This window comes from Zalophus californianus, chromosome 7 (assembly GCF_009762305.2).
Source record: "Zalophus californianus isolate mZalCal1 chromosome 7, mZalCal1.pri.v2, whole genome shotgun sequence".
Lineage (NCBI taxonomy): Eukaryota > Metazoa > Chordata > Mammalia > Carnivora > Otariidae > Zalophus > Zalophus californianus.
This window is the reverse complement of record NC_045601.1, coordinates 113,815,481-113,839,000: the sequence shown is the minus strand read 5'-3', so window position 1 is coordinate 113,839,000 and position 23,520 is coordinate 113,815,481. Positions and strand designations below refer to the sequence as shown.

Here is a 23,520-nt window from a genome sequence, read left to right as displayed (position 1 = left end):
GCTAGCATTTGCCATTAAGAATCCTGCCGGAAAAATGTCCGAGGGCGTGGAGGAAATGCTCACAATGAAATGTGGACTCAGAAGAACAGCTGCAAGCCAGGGTTTAGGTTGGGTTGAACCCTGCGAGGTTGCTGATACTCCATGGGGCCTGCCTGCGCCCCCCGGGTTCCTAGGGTTTAATCCCACAGTGCGATGATGTGGAGCCCCCTCGCCTCCAGGAAAAGGGTTCTGTAAAACAGGACGGAAATATATATCAAACGCTAACAGGAGGGGTTTATATTTTGCTCTTACACTTTTTGAATACTGTATTTTCTAATATTCCGTCCCCTCCCCAGCTGAATTTTTTTTTATTTTTTTTGAAATCAAAAAAGCATAACTAACAGTTTAAAATGTCCCCAAGGGACGTTTCTCCAAGTTGGGACATAGGCTTCCCACCATCACTCCGAGCGAGGGCTGTGGAAAGTCTCCAGGGTGGCATCTTTGACCGGTGGCCAGCGCGGAGGAGGGGGCGCGGGGGGGGGGGGCGTAGGGGGCGGGGCTGCCTCCCACCCCCATTCGGGGTTGGCCCAGGGGCGCACTGGGTGGGGCTCTGTCTGCTAGGCTAGACCACCAGGGCTGGCTGGGGCGCCCAGAGGGCTCTCCCAGGGCCCCCACACCCTTGTCTGCCTGCAGGAGCTGGGGGTCTCCTTTGGAGAGTGCAGCGCTGCCCTGGGTCACAACATCCTGGAGCCCGTGGTGAACCTGGCCCGGTGAGTGCCCCCCGCTGCCCCCCACCCAGAGTCCCCTGGGCAGCCTCCAGAGCCCTCCTGTGGGAAGGGAAGGCCCACTCTGAGGAAGCCCCGTGAAGCCACAGAGGGAAGGAGAGAGAGCACTGTGCGGAGAGTCTGAGTCCAGTTCTACCAGTTCCGCCGACCGTATGGCCTCCTGAGAGGCTCACACGCTCTCTCAGCCTCAGCCTGCTTTCTCGTCTGCACAGTGTGGTGAGGCAGAGGGTCACCTTCCTGCTCTCCACTTTCTAGTCACTTCCACTGGATTTGGGTTTTTTTAATTTTTAATTTTTCTTTATTTACTTAAGTAATCTCTACACCCAATGTGGGGCTCCCACTCATGACCCCGGGATCACGAGTCTCATGCCCTTCCGACTGAGCCAGGCAGGTGCCCCAACTTCCACTAGATTTAGAATAACATCCAAACGCCTGGAAATGGCCTTCATCGTCGGAGGTCCGGTCCCCACGTACACACATGCGCACTCACTCGCTCAGCTTCAGCCCCTCAGAGGGGCGGTCCCTGACCACTCTCCGTCCCCCACTCTTCTGGATCCCTGTTTCCTGTTTGTGTCCTTCAAAGCCCTTCTGGGCAAACTGTAATTATGTGTGCATCTGTCCGGCTCCCGGTTGGGGGCTGCCTCCTCCCGGAGGCTGTGGCTCCAGGAGGGCAGGGCCAGGTCTGTTTGGTCCCCCTCCCTCCACACCCAGGGCCTGGCACATAACGGGAGCCAAATGAATGAAGGAAATGAGTAAGGTGGAAGGGGTCCTAGGCCAGACGACCTGGAAGCCCCTTCTGCGACAATGCAGCCAGGGTGAGTCTGCGAAACCGCTCACCTGATCACGCCGTGATGTCCTCTGATGGACAACTGCTCAACAGCTTCCCTTTGCCTCAGGACAAAAGCCCAAGTTCCTGAATGTGGCTTCCAGGCCCCCAGGGCCCTGAACCCCTGTAGCCTCAAGGCTTCTTTCTGGCCAGTCTTTAGGCTTTGTGATTCGGCAGTGCAGTGGTCCGCACTCAGTAAATATATCATGAGTGAATGAATGAATGAGCTTCTTTTATTTCCCCAACCCCCAAGCTCTCTGCCACTCACTGAGCCTTTGCCCTCTGCCCGGAATGCACCCCCCCCCCCACTCTTTGCTGCTAGCAAACCCTTCTCCACTGCTTGGTCTCAGCTCTGACACTGCCTCCTTCCTCCTTCGAGGACCTTCGAGGACACGTCCTTCTGTGTGCTTCCTCATTCCTGGGTTCTGATGGCCCCTTCTCTCTCTGGCTCCTCATCTCTCGAGACAAGGACATGCTGGCTTCGTTGTCCTATTCAGAGTCCCTCGCACAGTGCCTGGTGCACAGGAGGCTGGAAAGAATGCTAGGAAAGAGACAGAAGACCAAAGTCTCCGTGGCCCCATTTTTCGGGTGCCGTGTGGGATGCAGCGCAAGGGCAGGGCAAGGGGGAAGAGAGGAAGCTCGGGGTGCTCAATCCCCCAGCCCCACAGCTGCACCCACGGGCCCCTCCCTGCCCTGCTGCCCCTGGAAGGGGAGACAGAGGACTGATGTCTGGTGTCATCATACAGGGCCCTCAAGATGCAGGAGGACCGCCTGAAGGACTCACTGGTGGAGGTGACCCCCAAGAGGCCACAGAAGAGAGCTGAATGCTGCTTCTGACCCTCCAGCCCAGCCAGGGGTGGGGGGACAGCCACCCCTGGGGTTTCCTGCCCCACCTTGCCAGGATGCAGCCATGACAGAGATGGCCAGCTTAGAAGTTCAGGACAATCCCCCTCAGGTCAGGACTTGGATCCCAGGGCAGGGGCTGTGCTAAGGCTGCCCTTTGCACTCTGAAGAAGGATTTGAGGGGGTGGTGGGTAGTGGGGGTGGTGGTTAAAACTTTCAAAAGAAAGAAAAAGTCAAAAATGAATTAAGGAAAACACACCATATTATTGGCCACACATCTCTGTGGGGTAAAATCATAGGGTGAATGTGTGGGGGTGTTATTGCCCTTTTTATATGTATTTTTATTTCTAGATCTTCTGCAATGCCTGGGTATTCCTTACATAATGCGAAATAAAACTAAGCGTCACGGGGAGGGAAAGAAACTTTCCGAGGAACTTGCTTTGGGGCTGATTACTAAGTGCTGCAACCTGTTAATTACGAGACGCTTTATTAAAGCAGCCCCACTGCTCCATGCCTGCGAAGCTCGTGAGCCTTGTCTCTCTCACCACCTGTTTGCGAGCATCAAGTCTCTTCCGAGCAGACTCTGATTCCTGAGGAAGAGCAGTGTTTCGATGGCCCCTGATAGGCCCTATTCCCCCCGTCTCCCTGAGCCCCAACCCCACTCCCTTTCCCCAAGACCTGCCTCTAAGGGGTCATAGTCAGGCATCCCACCCCCTGCTCTAATGTCGTGATGTCACCTGGTGCAGCCCTCTGCCCTGGTCTGTGGCCTGTGGAGCAGCAGAGAAACTAGATTCAGATCACTCGCGGGCTCCCTTTTGGAGCTTTGGTTGGAGTTCCCAGAACCACCTACCATTCGCCTCCTGGAAGGTGGCTGCCCGCTATAAGCTGGGCTGGGGTCCTCAGTGCCCTTAAGGAGGCTGCTTTGAGAGATGGCCCCTCATTGTTGGACTGTCTTCCATCATGTATGTTTGCTGCAACTGTTGTCCCTGTCATCTTAACTGTCAACCGCAATGATGCTCACCACGTCCTGCAGCCCGGTGCATGCAGGACCCTGAGCAAGTAATCCTTCAGTACTGGGGAATCAGAGGAAACTCCAGTTTCACAGAGAGACAAGCAGAGACTGTTCGAGAGACAGAGGTACAGAGCGAGAGACCGCAAGAGAGAGAGAGGGCAGGAGGTAGAAGACAGAGCCTTCCGACTGGCTTAATCAGTCTCCAATCTTTGCCCCATCCCTCTGCTCAGTTCCGAAAGGGATGCCTCTGCAGCAGTGAGCTCTTTGTCATTAGAGGCACACAAGGGGAAGTCGGGTGACACTTTGGCAAGAGGCAAGGTAGAAAAGATTCAGGCGTCAGAAGCCACCAGAGGTTGGATCAGGTGCCCTAATGGACCCCATTCAGCCTCTAGTCAATATGCAGGATGATTTTGTGATCCAGCTTGTTCTCTTACTGGCGTCCCTCACTGATTCTTTCTTATCCCCAATGTCTTCTCCCTTCCTGGATCCTGTCTGTCAGCCCACAAGCCTCCCCCTGCTCTGAGCAGTTTCTAGGCTATAGTAGGTTCTAAGACAGACAGACAGACAGGGAGAGGTGGGCTGGAGTGAGTGATGCCTGGCCATGGGCGGGGGTGGGGGGGCCGGTCCTGCTGTTGCTAATGGCTCTCTCTGGGGTCTGGGGACCTGGCAGGCCCCGACAGCTCTGCCCTGTAGGCCAGCGAGTTAATGAGGCAGGTAAGCAGGGTGTGATTCCTGGGGGAGCCAGTAGAGCGGATAGAGTCCCCCCTGTCCTTCGGGGGACCTGAAGGTGTCCCCCGGGCCCGCCCCTCCCATCTCAGCTCTGCCCCAGCTGTGGGCAGCCGGCTCAGGTTCCCTAGAGGTGGGTTGCGAGAAGGGACCACACACCTGCCCTGAACCGTCTCAGCTTTCTCTGGCAAGATCCAGCTTCTGCGTAGAGCAGAGCTGTGGAGGGGCCGCCAGCCCTGCTTGGTGTCAGAGGCCCCCAAGTCAGCAAGCAGGGCCCAGGAACCTCAGAGCAGCAGGATGCACATGAGAGCAGCAGGAGGGACTCAAGGTAGATTTCAGAGTGAACTTCCAGGCAAGTGGTGAGTTCTCAGGGCATGTCTGCCACGGGGGCTCTGGTCACACCTTAGCTTGAGGCTGATTAAGATAAGGAGGGCCAGACTGGGCTGATAGGGCTCAGGATGTGGAGTGAGAAGGGGAGGGCAGGGGGACAAAATGGAGCCTGGACAGAGGCGTTAGGGGAGAGAGCTTTTTGGAGCTGAGGGTGGGCAGGAGCCGAACAGCCCACATTTACAAAGCACCTACTTCGTGCCAGGCACTATTCTGAGCACCTAACTTGTCCTACCCCATTTAATCCTCACATCAACCCTAGGAGATGGGGCTTGCTTATCCCCACTTCACAGATGAGGAAAATGAGGCACAGAGGATAAGTAGCTTGTCCACAGTCAATGCAGCTAGAAAGTGGTACAGCGGGGCTTTGAACCCAGGCCCCAGCAGCCACAAGCTTCACCACGAACTTAGGGGCCTTCTTATAGGAAGATAAATATTTATTTATTTTTAAGATTTTATTTATTTATTTGAGAGAGAGAGAATGAGAGAGAGCACAAGAGGGAAGAGGGTCGGAGGGAGAAGCAGACTCCCCGCTGAGCAGGGAGCCCGATGCGGGACTCGATCCCGGGACTCCAGGATCATGACCTGAGCCGAAAGCAGTCGCTTAACCAACTGAGCCACCCAGGCGCCCGATAAATATTTATTTATTGAGTTAATGGGCAAGTTTCATCCCAAGAAAGCTAGGGATTCTGGCCTGGTTTGTGGGGTGTCAGGTGGAGACACTGGCCCCTGGGCTAACTCTGGGATGTCTAGACCCCATTTCTCAGCCTGACCCCTCTCAATCGGGAGCTCCCCATGTCCTCAGCCTGTAGGATGGAGTGAGGGTGGGGAGGAAGCTGGGGTGCAGCTCTTCCCCCAACCCTGCCAGCTAACCAGCCCAGCACAGCCAGAGAGGGCAGGCTGCTCTGCCCTGGAGAGTCCTCTGGGATCTTTCGAAAATGCCAAAGCCCAGACCAGCCAAATCCCGTCCCTGGGTTGGGACCTGTGGATTAGTATTTTTGAAATTCCCCAGGTGATCCCACTGTGCAGACAAGCTTGGGAACCCCTGACAGGGGCTTCACACCTTCTCAAAGCCCCTGCATATCCACCCTCTTGCTTGAACCTCAAATTAATATCTGCCTGTTTCATAGGCAGGCAAGGCTTTGTTTAAAAAAAAAAAAAAATATATATATATATATAGGGCACCTGGGTGGCTCAGTCGGTTGAGCATCCGACTCCAGATTTTGGCTCAGGTCATGATCTCTGCATTGAGTCTTGAGATCAAACCCACATCGGGCTCTGCACTCAGCAGGGAGTCCGCTTCTCTCCCTCTGCCCCTCCCCCAACTCTCTAAATAAATAAATAATAAATTAATCTAAAAAATACACACACACACCCCAAATTCAATTTGTTCTCCCTGCAGAAATTGTAAAAATAAATGACAAAGAGGAAAATGAAAATTACCTGCACCTCCCCCCTTTGTAGCAGTTGACATCTGTTTTATTTTATTTCCTTCCTTTTTCACAGTTAAGGAAACCGAGGTAGGGAAACTGGGTAACTTTCCCAAAGTCACGGAGCTCCGAAGTAGCCGAGTCGGAATTCGAACCCGGGGCGCTGACCGAGGCTGTCCGGTCGGGTTGTTGTGAGGTCTCAAGTGACTGACTCCCGGCAAGGGCCCCCACGGGATGCAGGGGGCTGTGAAAGGAGGGGGGCTATCCAGGGAAAGAGGAAGGTGGCCCTCGGGCTGGTTTCGACACTGTCCTTGTGTGTCCGGAGCGGGAGCCTGGAACAGGGGCGGAGCCCAAGGCCATGTTCACCGCCGCCGGGCTCACGGCGGCACCCCAGCAACTGCCCCGACGGCTCTTCTCCGGGCTCTGCGGCCTCATCCTGCTGGCGGGGCTGCTGGCCAACGGGCTGATGCTGCTGGTGGCGGCCCGGGACCCAGGCGCCTCCTGGCCACTCCACGCCCTGACCACCAGCCTCATGGTGAACATCACGCTGTCCGACCTGCTATTCCTGGCCTGCGTGGTACCCATGCTGCCGCTGAGCTTCCTGCGGCCCGACTGGTGGCTGAGCCCTGTCATCCGCACCACCAGCTGGGCCACCAACAGCACCACCGCGTTCTGCACCTTCTACGGCATGGTGGCCACGGCTTTTCTGCGCCACGTGGCCGTCGCCCGGCTGATATGGCCCTCCCGGCTGGCCGGGGCGCCGCCTGCTGCTCCATGGGGCCATGTGGGTCCTGGGCCTTGCCGCGTCGTTGCCCACCTGGCTGTTCCAAAGCGTGGTGGTGCAGGAGGGGGGCAGCAGGAGTCCGGGCCTGCCTCTTGCGTCCAAGCCCAGCCCAGACCTCCTGCTACTTCACCCTGCTGGGAGCCTGGCCTTCCCGCCTTGCATGTGCGGGCTGGGCTGCTCTTTCAGCCATGTGGGCTGGCTCATGTGGACACAGCCTCGTGGCCCCAGGGGGGAGAGCCTCCAGGAGCACCGGGAAAACACAGGGCTCATCCTTGTGGAGCTGGTGGTCTTTGTGCTGATGTGGGGGCCCTGCTCCGTGCTGGGCTATGTGGCAGCCGTGGGTGGCCGGCCTGCCACGCTGGTGGCTTTCGTGGCATCCAGCCTCTGCACCATCCTGGCCTGCTCCAATTGTGCCGTCAGCCCCATCCTCTGCTTACTCTTACTATTATCATCATCTTATTTTTATTAATTCAGGAGCATTTGAGGTGAGGGGATAAGAGGTTGGTAAAGGGATTCCAAAGGCAGAGAAGTGGGTAAAGGAATGACCCAGAGAATGACAGCCCAGGTCCTTAATCCTGAAGGCCTGGGGAGCGAATGGGGGTGAGGGGAGGAGACAGCTGCAGCTGGGGTGGGGGCCCAGAGGCCAGGAGAGCCTTTCAGGGACCTCTCCCTTCTTTGCCTGCCCTCCCCTAGCTCGGTCACCCACACACCTCTCAGCCCAACAAGGGAATACAAAGTCAACCTTGGAGCTGTGAATTTCTGAATGCCCTCCTTTCTTCTCTGTGGTTTCTCTTCCCAGTGTGGCACGCCCCCTCCTTCTTTCCTGAGCAACTGAAGGTCTCCACCTCTCCTACCCCATCTCCTCTGAGAAGTTCCCAAACTCTAGGCCCTCCCTCTGGCCTCCTGGGAACAGGCCTCAGAATCTGTGTTAGTCTGGGAACCAGGGAGATTGTCTTTACTTAAAGTCCCAAGACAACATGTTCTGCTTGGTAACAGTGTTACAGCTAAACACACACACACACACACACACACACACACACTCTCTCTCTCTCTCTCTCTCTCTCTCTCTCCCTCTCCCTCTCTCTGTCCCCATGGTCAAAACTGGTCTCTTTGCTGCAGGACTTACAGAGCCTTGAATACCCTAAAGGCCATTGGGGTTCTCTGAGATGGGCTCAGAGTAGGCAGTTTCCCAAAATCCATGCGAGAGAACCAGTGTTCTGTGGAACACACCTTGAGAAATAAGCCAGGAGAGAAGCCACAGTGTCAAGCACAGTAAAGATGCACTCAGCAGCGTCTCTGAGACTTGATTCCCCTGCCAGGTGGGCATCTCCTCTCGACACTTTCCCACAGGTGCCCAAGGTGAGGCAAAATGGGTTATTGGTTCTGGGAACTTTCCTCTTCCCAAGCTATGACCCCACCCGGTTCTCGCTCAGAGCGTACCAGAATGCAAGTCAGAGGGGTATCTAATTGTAGGGACAGCCATGAATCAGCTCTAATTTACCATAAAATCATAAGAAGTAAATAAGTCCCAAACTTTGGTATAATTAGTACCAAATTTCTTGTGATGTGCAGAATGGGAATGGCTGGCTGGAGGGCTAATCTGACTGTGAGCTTGCCCAGAGGAAGGAGAAGTCCCCTTTCCCTGTGATCCTGGGCTCTAATGGCCACAGCAACTTATATATGAAGAGGGGCCAGGAGGAGAGAGGTGGTGTTTATTGTGCTCAAGTGCCTCCCATCTGTACACGTCACACACTTCACGTGGGCATATCTCTAGGCCCCGCAGTCTGTCCACACACTAACCCCGCAAGGAAAGAGGAATGGTCCCATCGAACACAGGAGCAGGAGCTCATCCCGGGCACATGGCCCGTGAGTCGTCCAGGCTGTGCCAGGAGCGCCCCTTTGGTGCCCACAGACCCTGGCCCCTCCCACGGGCTTGGCATCGGTAGCCCAGGGTGGTAGGATTTCCTTGCTCACTGCTCCAAAGTAGGGGTCACTCTCAGAGGGTGCAACCGTGTGTGAATCAGTGTCTTCAAACCTGAGCAGAGCCTGGCACTGGTGCTCGGTAAATACTTGTGGAGCGATGAGTCAATGAGTGATCAAATGCAATAAAGTGACCTACTTGTTTTCGAGAATAATCTGATCATGTTACTCACCTCTCTCACCTCCTAGCTGGCTCCGTTTCACTCAGTAATGCTGAAGCCCTTACCATGGCCTACAAGGCTCTATGCATTCTGGATTCTTCACCTCCCTAATCTCATCTCCTGAACTATCCCCCCACCCCGCCCCTCTTAACACAGCTCCAACAGCACAAGCCTCCCTGCTGTCCTTGCCATGAAGTATGCTCCTACCTCAGGGCCTTTGCACTCACTGTTCCTTCTACTTGGAGCCCTCCTGCCCTGGATACCAGCCTGCCTCCTTCTCTCATTTCCTTAGGGCTCATCTCAACCTTCGCCTCCTCAGAGAGGCCCTCCGTGACCACCTCATCTAAAATGCCACCCTGTCCCTCTCCAGCCCCTTCTTCTCTGTTATTTGTCTTTGTAACTCTTTTTTTTTTTTTAAAGATTTTATTTATTTATTTGAGAGAGAGAGAGTGAGAAATAGAGAGCACGAGAGGGAAGAGGGTCAGAGAGAGAAGCAGACTCCCTGCTGAGCAGGGAGCCCGATGTGGGACTCGATCCCGGGACTCCAGGATCATGACCTGAGCCGAAGGCAGTCGCTTAACCAACTGAGCCACCCAGGCGCCCCTGTCTTTGTAACTCTTACCACCACCTGAAATTAGGTTATCTACCTATTTGTTTATGTGCTTACTGGGTTTTACCCTGTCTTATTTGTGTGTCTGTTGTAAGCTCTGTGTGGAGACAGGGCCTGCATTTTGTTCATTGCTGCATCCCAAGTCACCAGCACAGGCCCTGGTACATTGTAGTTGCTCAGGAAATCCTTATCGAACAAAAGAATGGGAGAGAGAGAGAGCGAGGAGAACCCGGACCCTGTCAAACAGCAACACATTTGCTATTTTCCACAGGAGAAAGGAAAACAAGGAACTTTACTAAAAGAACCAAGTTTACTTCAGTTTTAAGGCAAATTCCACACAGAGACTGCCTCAGAGACGGGCACAGGACCAGACAGCGTAGAAACACCACCATCATGCATGACAGGAAGGGAAGTGGTGTGGGGCAGCGGACAGAGGGGGCCTGGTGTCCACCCAGGCATGGGATGTGGAGTGGGCTGAGGAGCCCCATGCTGCGGGAGGGGCGCACATGCACGACTTGCTCCCTGTGTGGGTAAAGGCTGGGCAGCTCGATGGGCCCGGGGGTGAGATCACCCTTCTCACCTTCCCCACAGCAGAGGCAGGGGCTTAGGCTCAGACACCAGAGCCCAAGGCTGACGGACTAGGGTGGACTTGAGGTGACAGGATGGAACAGGGTGACCTTAAGGGCCAAGACGGCCTGGAGTAAGCAGTCACACTGCTGAGGAGTGGGACGGGGGAAGCTGGGCATGGCATGAATGGACTCTCAGGACACCAGAGCTGAAGGCAAACCTGGGACCATCTGGTCAACCCTCTTGCCCTACTTCTGAGTCCCAGAAGGCAGAAGGGCCTTCCTTGGGTTCTCACAGGCAGGGGCTGTATGCAGGACTCGAACTCAGAACTCCTATCTCTGTGGGAGAGAGGGGCAGTGTGGGAGTGCTGGGGCTGGACTGTTCCAAGGCCTCCAGGGGGGCAGCAGAGGACTGGGCTCCAAGGGCCCCGGGGCCGCCTTGGCAAGAGAAGGGGATGCCTGGAGCCAGGAGTCAACTGTAAGGTGCCTGTGGGCCCACACCACAGAGAGGCCTGTGGATCTGTGTATCTAAAACCAGTGTCATTCTTGGCCTGAGAGGCACCAGAAAGGACTCTGTGCCTGAAAAGCCCCCATTCCTAGCCTATCATGTGGCCTACGGCCTCCCATCACACAGCCTCCCCTTCATGGGTCCGCTGGGCACCCGTGGCATGCAAGTGTCCTGGGAGGGGCCACATGTTCGGGCATCCCTGCAGACCCATCAGCCTCACAAGGTTCACTAGAAATAGGGATGGGGGAGATACTGGGGGGGGGGAAGGGGCCAGGGGCCAGGTGTAGGAGTAGACTGCACAGGAGGAGGAGAGCGCCTAGGGCCCCGGAGGAGAGAGGCCCAGCTCAGGCTTCAGGGCCAGAGAGGAGCAGATGGGAATGCCCAGGTGGGCTGAGGGGGACCCCAATCCTCCTGATCATTAACCCTTTCCTGGCTGGGCTAAAACCAGATGTCACGGGGACATGAGAAGAGCAGGGGCCCGGAACCTCATCTCCACCACCCATACCCTCCAATTCCCCAGGTTTGGGCCCTGAGGCCAGGAAATGAGAGAGGAGTCTTCAGAGGCCCCGTCCCCCCCGCCGGCCTCCCAGGCACACACAAAAGGCACACACAAAGGCTAGGCATGGCATATTTTAAGGGGGGCTGGGGACCCCAGCTGTGCTTCCACTGCCCCACCCAGGGAGCCGCCTGCCACAGGCCAGGGGCCTTCAGGAAGAGTGCTCAGATGTGTGTGTGCAGGGGGGAGGCAGGAGGGGTGCGGGCTGGGGACCGTGGGGGTGAGGGCTCTGGGGCCGCAGGCGGGGGGCGCGGACGGATGCCCTGTGCCTTCATGTAGGACACCAGCTGGTCAGGGATCTCGGCCAGCACATCGCGGGCCAGGCGTGCCATGCTCAGCACGTGGTTGCCCGTGCGGTCCACGTAGTCCCTGAAGGGCACGAACTGGCCAGAGGAAAGGCACGGTCAGGCCGGGTCTCTGGCTGGACCCCAGCCGCCCCCACCCCAGTCTCCAGCCTCGGGACCCTGTCCCACGCCTCCCCAGCCTCTGCCCTCTCCACTCAGCCCCTCCACCTGCTGGTGAGTACTGAGAGGCTGTTCTCTCATTGACTCAACAGTTACTTATGGATCACCTATCCCATGCCAGGATGCACCCCTGAGCAGGAGCCCTTAAGCTCTGAAGTCTTGGCACCAAGCACAGGGACTCAGCCAGCGCTTGGAAAATGCTGGATGAAACCCCTGGCTTCTGGGAAACCGGCCTTCCCATCTCCCCCAACCTCTCTGTCTCCTTTGCTCTGCTTCTCCTCCTCCGTCTCTGGGCCAAAACCTAAAGTCGGGCCCCTCTGGCTTCCTCCCAGGGGCTGACCCCCCCAACCCCTTGAGTGCCTCAGCTCACTCTTGCCTCCAGGCCTTTCCATACATGGGTCCCCCCTCCCAGACTGCCCCTGTTCTGGGGTCTAGCCTCCTAACTTTGGTCTCCAAACTTGGAATGACCCCTCCCCCACCGCCATTGTTTTAACCCAGGGGGTCTGGGGGATGCCAGTCTTTATTTCCAATCTCCTGAACGCTGCAGGAGGTTCAGAGACAGGAGTGCTTACTAAGGTGCATTCTGAGACTTGATTGGGCAGGGACGCCCTGAGGACCAAGACCTGTCAGCTCACTACACGTGCTATCCTACACGAGATGTTAAGACACAGATACAATGAACCAGGCAATGCCTGTTCCTGGAGAGGGTTATGGCAATAAAGACGCCTCCTCCACCTCCAGGGGGTTTGCCGTCTCACTGGGAAGGCAGCCCCGCAGAAGACATTGGAAAGTGCAAGTATTGGGGCATTAAGTGCTCTGCAGGAGACCATGGAGGCGTGGCGGCTCAGGGAGCTCTTGGCAGAGCATTCTGGTCAGGGCAACAACGTTGGGGGGAGAGTCTCAGACATGGTAGGGAGGGGTTCAACTGGGGGGGAGAAGTGTTACCCAAGGACTGACTCCTGTTCCCTTCTTTGGTGGCCAGGTCACTCTGGGGCTCCCTCCAAGGCCCCTTTCCAGAGAAGTCTCTAAAAGGGGGTATGAGGGTCAGCCTGGCTAGAGGGGCTCCAGCATTTTCCTTGGGGCAGGCAGGATTTGGGCTTCACCTGGACAATGTCCCGCTCTGCCAGCTTCCCCCGTGAGGAGATCCGCACGTCATCACCATCCAGCTCCACCATGGCTGTGTGAGGAGAGGCATGGGGGTGGGCTGAATTAATGGTGGGCACCTGGGCCTGGCAGGACAGTGGGCTTGTCCTCTAATCCTGGGCCAATCCAGGACAGAGACTGTCAGACCAGACCCCCCACGTTAGAGATGAGGAGACTGAGGCCAGGAGACAGGAGGAGCCCAACATGGTGAGTCTCTGACTTCTAGCCCTGTGCTCCAGCTCCCCCACCCTCCACAGGCTCCAAGGGTTGGAGGAGGGAGGAAGGACGGGCCTCCTCTCCACAGCCTTGGGGTACGGGTATGGGTGCACACCCTGACACACCCTTCCCTGTGCAAACAAACACACCCTTACACCCTGCCCGCTCACCCAGATGGTCACACCCACCCATGAGCTCTCACTCTTTGGGGAAGGGTCATTCCCAAGGGCCTGACGCCTCTGGGGAGACATCTGGGGGATGGGGACTTACCGTCGAACTCTGCCTGGCCCACGCCGATGATGATGATGGACATGGGGAGTTTGGCAGCCTGGGAGATCAGGGGTAGGGACAGAAAGGGGTGGGTCAATGGAAGAAAGAGAAGAAATGGAAGACAGAAGGATGGAGACACACAGAGAAACACAGGGAAGGGGAGAGGGGGAGGGGCACGGACCAAGGGAAACAGCCGTGGGGCCCGAGAGAGGAAGAGAGGGTCAGGAGGGGGAAATGGGTCACAGGTCTGCTTCTCTGAGACACCCCCATCCCCTCTCTGTCCCTGGGCCTCCATCAAGTGGGACACATTTTATGTGGGCATCCAGAAGTGCGAGCTGAGGCTGGAGCCCGTTATACAGGGAGACCATCCAGTAGGGGGAGCCAAGTTCCTGGGCCTCCCCAACACTGGGCTCCTACTTCGCCCTGGCCAGGCTGGGCTTGGGTCTGGGGCAGTGGTCCTAGAGATGGGTTAATGAGGGGGCCATAGGCGTCAGGAGGGAGCAGACCACCCAGGGTGGGTACAGAGCTCATCAGTGGGACCCCTACACCCCCCAAACCCCACTGTCCAGGAAGCCTCGTCCCAAGGGCTTCTCTAAAGAAGTGGGAAGGCATGCCCCCCACCCCCAGCTCACATTGACAATAGCCTCCTTGGTCTGTGCCATGTCCGAGATGACCCCATCTGTGATGATGAGCAGCACCGAGTACTGGGAGCCATCCTGCACTGCGGCCGCGGTCCTGGGGGAGGAGGCGGGGGCTGTAGTCTGTCTGGCCTGCTCTGCACCCCTCCCCGCCCCCACAACACTTTGGGGAGGGGGACAACTCTTTGGCTGGAGGGGTATCTCTTTAGGGTCAGGGCTCCCTGAAAGGCGAGTCAGTGGAAGAGACGCACCCCAACCCCACCTTCCCGAGAGGACAGGCGTGGACGGGAACGCTGTGTGAGCCACTGGGATGGGCGTGTAGTGGCCCCGGCACTCACCTGGCCACATGGGTGACCACAGGGGCGAAGTTGGTGGGGCCATAGAGCTGCACGGTGCGCAGGCTGTGGTGGTAGGCCTCCAGGATGCCATCGATGCCACAGCAGGAGGGGTTCTCCTGGTTGCCATTCTAGGGGCACCGAGGATAGGGAGGCAGAGCCCAGTAAGGAAGGAGGAGGCGGAGGGAGGGCAGCTGGGGGCTCTGCGGGGGGGCAGGGGGGCAGCCAGTGTGGGGAAGGCCAGCAGGCCTGGGATCTCCTCGACTCTTCTCTGGTGGGGGGTAGGGGCAGGGGAGGGAGTCCCCCGGGCAGCTCATGCTCTGGGTGAGCAGGGCCAAAACCTGCTCCTTGCCCCGCTCTCTGGACCTGCTTGGACAGGCCCCCTGAAAGGCCTGGCTGCTTCCCTCAGGGAACCTTGAGCAAACCACCACAGCCTCAAATGACTGCCGGGTCGGAGCAGCTCTGGAACGACTAAGCGGTTGATCTGTCCTCCTGTGTCTGGTGCCCAGCATCATGCCTGGCACAACGGAGGGCCCCCAGCTTGTGGGAGGGAGGAAGAGGAGGTGGCACTTCCACAGGGCCCCCATCTCAGCACCAACTCAGGGAGCTCCTGGGATTACCTGCAGTTGCCTAGTCCCAGCGCACACCCCTTTACCCTTATTTCTGGGGCCTTGGGGTGGAGGGGTAGTTCAACCATGTCTCCACTCCACCTCTCCTGGGTCTTGTCAGGAAAAGGACGCCAGAGCCCACTGTGGGTGGCATCAGACATGGAGCGGAGGTGCTGGTGAGCAAGGTGGGGAGTGGGCTTCTGGAAGCCCTGATATAAGCCCCCCACCCCCACCCCCCGGCCCAAAACACAGCAGGCAGCCTATCCACCCTGCCCTCAAAGGCTGCACCATCTGTCCCGGGGCAGGGAGGATGGGAAATGCCCTGGACCCTGGGCTTGTCACCACGCCCCGAGCCTGGTCAGCCCTCAGCCCGCGCTCCCAGGACCTCCTACCAGCGGGAACTCATGGGACACCCTTCCGTCAGGGGGCAGCTTGGCCCCGAAGCCAAGGGCGGGAAACATCTTGTCACTGTCGTAGTGCTGGATGATCTCCCCGACGGCAGTCAGCGCCAGCGCATAGGCGTTCAGCTGGTAGGGGCTCATGTAGTGCAGGGACGTGGACTGCGACGGGTTCCCTGTGACACGGGACATGGGAACGTTTGCTGGTCTCCACACTCCAAGCACCGCAGGCTCAGAATGCAGAAGGGGGTACTGGAGGGCTCCCCTAATTTTCTTTATCCTTGATTCCTTTCTTTCTCTCTTGCCACACCTTCAATCCTTCAGTAAATCCCGGTTGCTAAACCTTCAAAATATATGCAGCAGCTCACCTCCTTCTCCCCTCCTCTGTGACAGCCCCCTCCCCTTGTCTGCAGGAAAGCAGCAACCCAGACCACCACTCGGCTTCCGCCCTTGTGCCTAGAGTCGGGCCAGAGGAGCCTGTCAAACCTCAGGCAGCTAGGCCATGCCTCTTTGCTCCAAAGGCTCCCATTTCGCCCGGAACCAAACCCACAGTCCTTATGCGGGGAGGGGGGGAGGTGCAGGCCCCACGGGGTCTGGCCTCCAGTGACCTCGCTCCTTGCCGCTTGCCATCCCCTCCCCTCACTCACTCAGGTCTGGCGCCCTTGCCATCCCCACCTCAGGGCCTCCGCAGTGGCATATCCCTCTGCTCTGGGACACCTTGCCGCAGAGGTACACGTGGCTTGCTCCCTCTACTCAAGTGTCCCCTTCCCGGTGTGGTCTTCCCTGAGCGGCCTCCTGAAAATCACAGCCTCCCCCAAAACTCCCTGTCCCTCTTGCTGGCTTAAGGTCCCCCCCCACCTCCGTAGCCCTCGTCACGACTGGCAATTGCCCACATTTTACTTACTGAATCGTCAAGGGCATTACGTCACAGACTGCCAACGATAAGATCCTGTCTCTACCTGCTACCAGCTGTACGCTCTTCCATAGCTCCTTACCTCTCAGCCTCAGTTTCTCGTGTGTGGAGTGGGGGTAACAGTCCCACCTCACGGGATCGTTGTGAGGATGGAGCAGGTGGGATTCTTACAACCCCCTCCCAGCTCTGGATCCTACCACTCTAGGGCTCTGGGGCCCAAACCGGGGAGGAGCCCCAAACCGGGGAGGAGTCCCAAACCGGGGCTGCTCTGACAGGCATGGGAGTGAGCACGGAGCACTGCTAAGGGGGGTCTAGACTCCAAGGGAGGGGGTGACTTTTCTAACAGTGTAAAATTGGGCACTGGTCGCTCGTGGTGACTCAGGCAGCCCACCCTGGAGAAGGCCAGCGATGGGAAGGGAGCTGGGGCAGCCCCAGCAAGGCTGGGAACTGGGGTTCCTGCCTTCACTGGGGACCAAAGAGCTCCCCTCCAGCCTGGGGGTTGCGCTGCACAGAGGATGGGAGATTTGATCCCGTGAGGAAACATCTTTTCTCCAGTGCTCTCCATGGGCCCAGAGCCCAGATTTGTTAGTGGCCACGGTCCAGTCTGGGGATACCTTCACCATCTTGGTTATCCCTTTGGGTCTCCAAGCCTAAGTACCTCCTTTTCAGTGAAGATGAGGCCGAAGAATATGGGAGAGCTGGTTCCCAGCTAGGGCCAACTATCACAGTTTTGAAAAGCCCTCCCCTTTCCAGCCCCCAGCCCCACTCCAGCTCCTCTGCCCACCCCCCACTCACCATTGGAGGCCGTGAAATCGATGGCCACTGTGAAGTTGATCTGGGTCCTGGAAGAGGAAGAGCACCAGGGGAGTTACCTGGACAAGGAAAAATCTGGCCTCCACCCCAGCCCCACAGCTTGCCAGACACGTGGCCTTGCTAAAGTCACTCATCTTCTTCCAGTTCTGGAAAACGGGGATAGTCATGCCAGCCACGGCCTCCCCACAAAGGATTGTTGTGAGCATAAGAGGTAGGCAGTGTGAAAGCTCTCTGAAGGGACTGTGTTCTGTGTGGACACATGGTGACAATTACTTCTTTCCTCCCCAAACCCTGCCCCTGGGCCCACCTGAGTCCAGGGGAGTAGGGTCTCACTCTGTTTCTTGCTCAAATTCAGGGTCAGAGGCAGGGTTAATGCTGCCTCTGGGTTTATTTGACAAAAAAGAGAGCCAAAGAGATATTGTGCATCTCTGAGGAAGAACAAAACATCACCCATGATACTGCCTTGCCAAAAACTTGAACCTGAATCCAACTGAGCTTTCTGAGCTATCTCCCAGTTGTTTACAGGATACACAGGGGACAGAGGAACGTGTTCAATGACAGCTGGGGAATGCAGCCAGTAAAAGCCAGTCTGGGGGAACCTGTGAGAAGTCCAGGCCCCCCGCAGGTCTCGTGCGTCCGAATCTCTTGGTGGGGAGCAGGACTCTGTTTTAGCAAGCCCTCACGAGCTCCAGAGGAATCAACAGATGAAAAGAGAATTAAGGGGCAAATCGATCAGTCGCAATATATGGATCTTGCCCGATTCCTGATTCAAATAAGCCAATTAAACAACTTTACAAGACAACTGGGGGAATTGGAACACTGACTAGATATTTGGTATCAAAGAACTATTCGATGTTTAGGTGTAATTACAGTATTGTGGTTATATTTTACAAAGAGAAAGTCCTTCTATTTTAGAGCTATATCCTGAAGTATTGGGGGGATAAAATATGATGTCTGTGATTTGCTTCAAAACAATTGGATGAAAGAGAGCATGCATGGAACAAGGCTGGCCAGGAGTTGGTTAACTGTTAATTCTGGGTGAAGGGTGCCTGGGGGTTCATTATACCTTCTACTTCTGCATGTATTTAGAATTTTTCCATAATGAAAAGTTTGGTTTTGAGGATTCAGATTCAGGGTTGAAGCTTTCTGAGGGTCTGCTGCTCTAGTTCTGTGCTAGACACTGACAGAACAAAGCTGACAAGACAGGATCCCCCGGTAAAGTCTAGTCTTGTGGTCCCCATTCTGCAGTGACCAGAGAGTCACTAGGGGAGCTTGTTTAAAAAGAAGATCCCAGGGCCCCACTCCCAAGGATGCCCGTTCGGTCGGTCTGAGATGGGGCCCCAGAATCTGCTTCTTCAACAGACATTCCCTGGCCTCATCCAGAGATGGATTCTGAGGAGGGGGTTCTGGGATCACACTGTGGGGACACTCTGTTCTGGTGGTTCTTAGGTGGCATGATGTAAGATCAGCCACAGCCCTCTCTCCACCTGACCACAGATGAGCTGCTACTCATGGAACCATTGCCCCTAGGAAGGGTGAAGGACCTGGTGAGCAGGAGACCCAAGGCAGGGTCTGCTGGCCAGAGACGGTCCGGCCCACGCTCTTTCCCTTTGTCTGCTGCCTGGGGGCAGAGCATCCAGCAGACTCCAACCTCTGAGGGAGACGGAGAAACAAGATGGCAAGAGCCTGGGTCCCTAACTGACTGTGTGGAGCATCTCCCCACCCATCCCTGCCACCCCATGGATGAAAAATAAACCTTTGTTCGTATTAAGCCTTGAGGTCACAGGATTATTTGTTACAGCGGTTGACCTACCCTATTCAACTGCTGTTTGTTGTCATCTCTCACTGGGGAATAGAGAGATCATGTCTTCTCCATAGGGAAAGAGCTCTGCTCCCAGGGCCACCATCGGGAGGGTGGTTCTGGCCTATGGGACCACAGCTGAGGGACACCACTGGCCGGGCTCTTCCGAATCAGGGTGAAGGAAGAGGCAAGCCTTACTCCGTAACTGGTCTCCCCCTGCTCTGGGTTCTGAAATGACTTGGGGTAGGAAGGGGCTGGAAAGCAGGTTCTTTTGTGGGACAGCTACTCCCTGCAGGCTCGCCCCTCCTGCCTCAGGGCAGAGCAGGGCAGAACGCAGGCTGCTGAGCACCAAGCTCCATCTCTGACCTGGGGCCAGAGCTGAGGTGGCCGTTTGCACTCTCTGGGGCCAGGTGGGCAGGGGAGGGAAGCCAGGAAGGAGAGGATCCCGAGACAAATGCCTCCATCAGCTGCCTGTCTGGACACGCAGGCCTGAGCGAGCTCTCACTCCCTGGAGCCGGCTCCCTCACTCAGGTCTCTGGGGAGGACAAGGAGGTGGGGGGGTGGGGGGGCGGGCCACGGCTGGCGCCAGCGTTTTACCTTACCCGGTACTCGCGGCGCCAGCTTTGCGCAGAAGGCCGGCCTCTGAGGGCTCCTTCTCTATGAGACATCGCAGCACCCAGCCCTTCCACCCAGCTCTGCCTGCCTGCCTCACACCCCACCTGGGAGCTGTGAGGCAGGCAGGGCCCGGATTACTCAGTACTACAGAAGAAATGCCGCACACGGGGCCCGGAGGAGGCCGGCCATGGGCTGGGCGTGTGGCCACCAGCAAGTTCTGTAAAATGGAGATCATCATCCTCGCCCTGCCCACTATGTTCTGTAAATGAGGGGCGCTGTGCCAAGAAGAAAGATAAATACAATGTGGATTGTTTGAAAATTAGCAGGTGCTCTAGAATGTAAGTGCGGGGTGCTTCATGAGCTAGGGAACAGGGCAGTTTTGATGGGGGGAAGGGAGCAGGGGCAGGGCCTGGAGTGGGCTCAGAGGAGGGGCAGGTAGAGGCAGCAGGGGGCCTCCAGGCAACTGCAGGGAGGTGTGTGCTCAGCGGGTAGAAGGAGAGCTTGCAACCTTGAAACCAGTTTCCAGGCAGTAGGGCGTGGTGTCATGGGAGAGTACGTGTGGCTTCCCAGGGCCTGACTTTTCCCTCTGCCCTGGAGAAGCCGTCAGCCAAATGCCCACTTGGCTGGGATGAGCCTTTGGCACCTGCCCTGCCCGTCTTCTTTCCAGACAGGTGTAGTCACTCACCTGCCTGCACCTGTGGGCTCTCGGCTCCCCACACCCTGACCTGGCCCCTGTTCTGGCAGGGAGCATACTAACCTCACCTCGGAGTCAGGTTCTCTTTCCGTGAGCTGTTGGCTGGAGCCCGCAGGTTCTCCTGCCTGCCTTGCCTGGATGCCAACCCCTCCGGTTCTTTCTGTTTCTTAAGCTCATGTTTGACCACCTGTTGGCTGTGGGACCATCTGATGGCTTATCCCCCAGTGCCTCCTGCCCCTTAGAGGTCCCTGATGCCACTGGGAAGGTTAATCATTGTCCCCACCCCTGAAAGACCAGGCATCAGAAGCTCAGAGAAGGAAGGGCCATTAGAATTCACTCCAACCTCTGTGTGTATAGAGAAGGAAACTGATGTTCAGGGAGGGAAAGTGACCTGCCCAAAGTAATCCAGCAATGTCATGGCTAAGAAGCGCCAAGAGTTGGGGCGCCTGGATGGCTCAGTCGTTAAACATCTGCCTTTGGCTCAGGTCATGATCCCAGGGTCCTGGGATCGAGCCCCACATCGGGCTCCCTGCTCCGTGGGAAGCCTGCTTCTCCCTCTCCCACTCCCCCTGCTTGTGTTCCCTCTCTCTGTCTCTCTCTCTCTGTCAAATAAATAAAATCTTAAAAAAAAAAAAAAAGTGCCTAGAGTCTGGGCCTCTCATTCCTAGTCCAGAGCTCTTTCCACCTCCCTAGGCCCTTGGTTCTCTTTGTCACAGAGTCCGTGCCACCTCGGGGTCCCATCCCTGCAAGGGGACCTGACAGGACTCAGGCTGGCCTCCGTGGCTCAGGAGCACCCTCTGCAGCCACTCAGGATCCTGGGGCATGCAGGGCTCTGGGTGAGTTGTCCGAGGCCAGAAACAAGAGCTTGCTCAGGGCTCACAGGCTATGTCCAGGGCCTCAAAGAGGCCAGAGCTGCTCATGCCCATATGTGGGGCCCCTTCCCTCTCCCTGAAGCCAAAGAAACCGGGCTGGATATCTTCTCACCCTCCTTTGATGTAGTCAAGAAATGTGCACTCGGACTCCACAGCAAAGGAAAGCAGCGTGACCTTGAAAACAAGAGGGAGCTTGGTCAGTATGGAGCTCAGGGCTGCAGGGAGACGGTTTGCTGAAAGTGAGGGAGCACGCAGCACCCGCCAGGTTTGCCTACTCCACTGCACACGGTACCCACAACAACCCTATGAAGCACAGCTATTATCCCATTTTCTAGCCAAGGAAACTGAGGTTCAAAGAGGTGATGCAATGTGCCCAAGGATACTGCCGGGACCTGGCCGAGTGAGAAGCGAACTCGGGTCTGACTTCAGAGCCTGCCTTTTTGACCTTGATCCCCACCTGCATCCTAGCAGGGCCCGGTCGCTGTTCCTGGAGGCACCAGGACTCAAACCAAGAGCACAAGTTTCCCCTCAGTGGCTACCAGCATGGAGTGTGGAAGGCGAGAGGGTCTTCCTGACACAGGCCTACCAACCTGCCAATGCTGACAAGCTCCCTGTCCTGCTAACGATCCATCCTAAAAACATGACCCTTTGACCTAAAACATGCGCTTAGATCTTCAATCTCACTGTCCCAACTCACCCCTCCGATGTCTCTTGATCTCTACCTTCTCAGACCCAAGACCCCCATAAGCAGCGTGTTCTTGCCCGGGAGGTAACTGACCTGGGGCCCCCTCTCCAGAGCAGATGCCTTTTGACCTCTGCCCTGTGACGGCTTTGGCATTGACTGTGCCTAGACAGGCAGCTACCTGGCAGCTCATTACAATAATGATTTAGGATCGCGGAGACAAGTAAGTGAAAGCCTGGCTGCCAAAATCAATTAAATGAGGCAAGATTGGGGCAGAGGATCTTCTACCTGTGTCAGAGAACTCTACCCTAGAATTTGGGGAACCCCCTACTGGTGCAGGCTCTGCTATGTTTACCAACTCTCTGGGTAGGCCAGGGAGGGCCTCTGCTTGACATCAGCCCAAATAACGGGAGGGTCTGTGGGTGCTGTGCTGGGCCCTGGAGACCCTACCTGCTGTGGTTCGGGTGTTAGGCGCCTGGATGGACAAAGCTTCCTTTCAGTAGGCGTGGACTATGGCAGTGGCCTCTACCCTGACCAATGATCGCCAGACTCCCTGGGGAGCTCTGAAAACCTCTTGCAGCCTGGGTGAGGACCCCAAACCAATTACATCAGTTTTGGGGGTAGGCCTCTGGCCTTGGATCATTTTTTAGCTCCTCACATGAGTCTAACCTGCAGTTGGGGTTTGAACCCCACTCCCCACCCCCCACCACCCCCTAAGGCCTTGGGATGAAGTAATTCCCTAACTTGCCTGACCATATGGACTCAGCCAGGGCCTTGCTGCTCAAAGTGTGGCCCCTGGACCAGCAGCAGCGGCATCACCCTTATGCTGGTTAGAAATGCGGACACGCAGATTCTTGGCATTTTAACAAGATCCCCCAGAAGATTCCACACATAGTAAGTAGGTATGAGAAGCACTAAACACAGCTTCCTGGGCCCCAGCCTCGGCCTCCTAAAATGGAACCCCAGGACACTGGACTGGGCATGTGCATTTTAATAAACATCCTGGGTGGCGCAGTCGGTTAAGTGTCTGACTCTTGATTTCAGCTCAGGTCACGATCTCTGGGTCATGAGATCGAGTCTCACATCGGGCTCCACGCTCCGCGGGGAGTCTGCTTGAGATTCTCTCTCTCCCTCTCCCTCTGCCCCTCCCGCTCATGTGAGAGAGCTCTCTCTCTCTCTCAAATAAGTAAATCTTTAAGAAAAAAAAAAAAAGCATCCTGGGCCCTGACTGATTTTTTATGGTGAAGATTGACCTGAGACAAATCATCAAATCATGTCCCCTCTCTGGGCCCGTTTCCTTATCTCCGAGAATACTGAAGGAAATCAGTGGTTTTTAAACTTTTTTTTTTTAGCTTTACATCTGAGATTTCTCAGCTGGGGAAGGTGTTGCCTCCCCTAGGGGCATGGGAGTGTGTGGGAAGGTTTCGGGGGTCTGCCAGTGACTGCAAACTACGGGTAGCCACGGGCTGAGGCCAGGGGTGCTAAGCACCCCACAATGCACAGGAAAGTCCTGGGAGATGAAGAATGATCCTGTCCAAAATGCTGACAACATTCCCACTGAGAGACACTGCGGCTTTGGAGGAAGCAAATATTATTCCAAGCCTGACTGGGAAGCTGTTACAATTCGTCTCCTTTGAATGACCAGAGAGTACTTTGCAGTTTACCGGAATGTCTCTCGAGCTCTGTGTCACAGTCAGCCAGTGTAGTACGCAGGGTAGGGATGATTTATTAGCCCCATTTTACAGATGGAGAAAATAGGGTTCCTCAGAGGAATCCCAGAGCTCCCTGACTAGGACCTCTTCTAGGTCTGGAGTTGCAATTTGCTTAAATCTAATGACTAAGTGTGGCTGCATTAGCTGACGGGGCCATGGACCTCTACAGTAGGGAGGGACAGGAAGGGCACAA

The 23,520-nt window shown here is 56.3% G+C and overlaps 2 protein-coding genes and 1 pseudogene across 8 annotated transcripts in view; 2 read left to right on the top strand and 1 right to left on the bottom strand.

Moving 5' to 3' along the window:
- RAB44 (RAB44, member RAS oncogene family) overlaps positions 1-2,908 on the top strand; it is a 31,873-nt gene extending 28,965 nt beyond the window's left edge. Inside the window, exons 13-14 of the mRNA XM_027602830.1 lie at positions 673-749; positions 2,337-2,908. Coding sequence (XP_027458631.1) covers positions 673-749; positions 2,337-2,427 — 168 coding nt within the window. The 3' untranslated portion in view covers positions 2,428-2,908. The remainder of the gene's footprint in view (positions 1-672; positions 750-2,336) is intronic.
- A 3,438-nt stretch (positions 2,909-6,346) lies between these two features.
- Positions 6,347-7,607, top strand: LOC113927986 (annotated as a pseudogene).
- Positions 7,608-9,794: 2,187 nt separating this feature from the next.
- Positions 9,795-23,520, bottom strand: part of CPNE5 (copine 5) — an 89,548-nt gene continuing 75,822 nt past the window's right edge. For 6 of the 7 annotated variants that reach the window (XM_027603974.2, XM_027603970.2, XM_027603969.2 and 3 more), the window contains 8 exons: positions 21,046-21,107; positions 16,934-16,980; positions 15,220-15,401; positions 14,223-14,350; positions 13,879-13,981; positions 13,247-13,304; positions 12,721-12,794; positions 9,795-11,536 (listed from right to left, as the gene is read on the bottom strand). In XM_027603974.2, coding sequence (XP_027459775.1) covers positions 11,318-11,536; positions 12,721-12,794; positions 13,247-13,304; positions 13,879-13,981; positions 14,223-14,350; positions 15,220-15,401; positions 16,934-16,980; positions 21,046-21,107 — 873 coding nt within the window. In that variant the 3' untranslated portion in view covers positions 9,795-11,317. The remainder of the gene's footprint in view (positions 11,537-12,720; positions 12,795-13,246; positions 13,305-13,878; positions 13,982-14,222; positions 14,351-15,219; positions 15,402-16,933; positions 16,981-21,045; positions 21,108-23,520) is intronic. The other variant, XM_027603971.2, reaches the window with a different exon arrangement.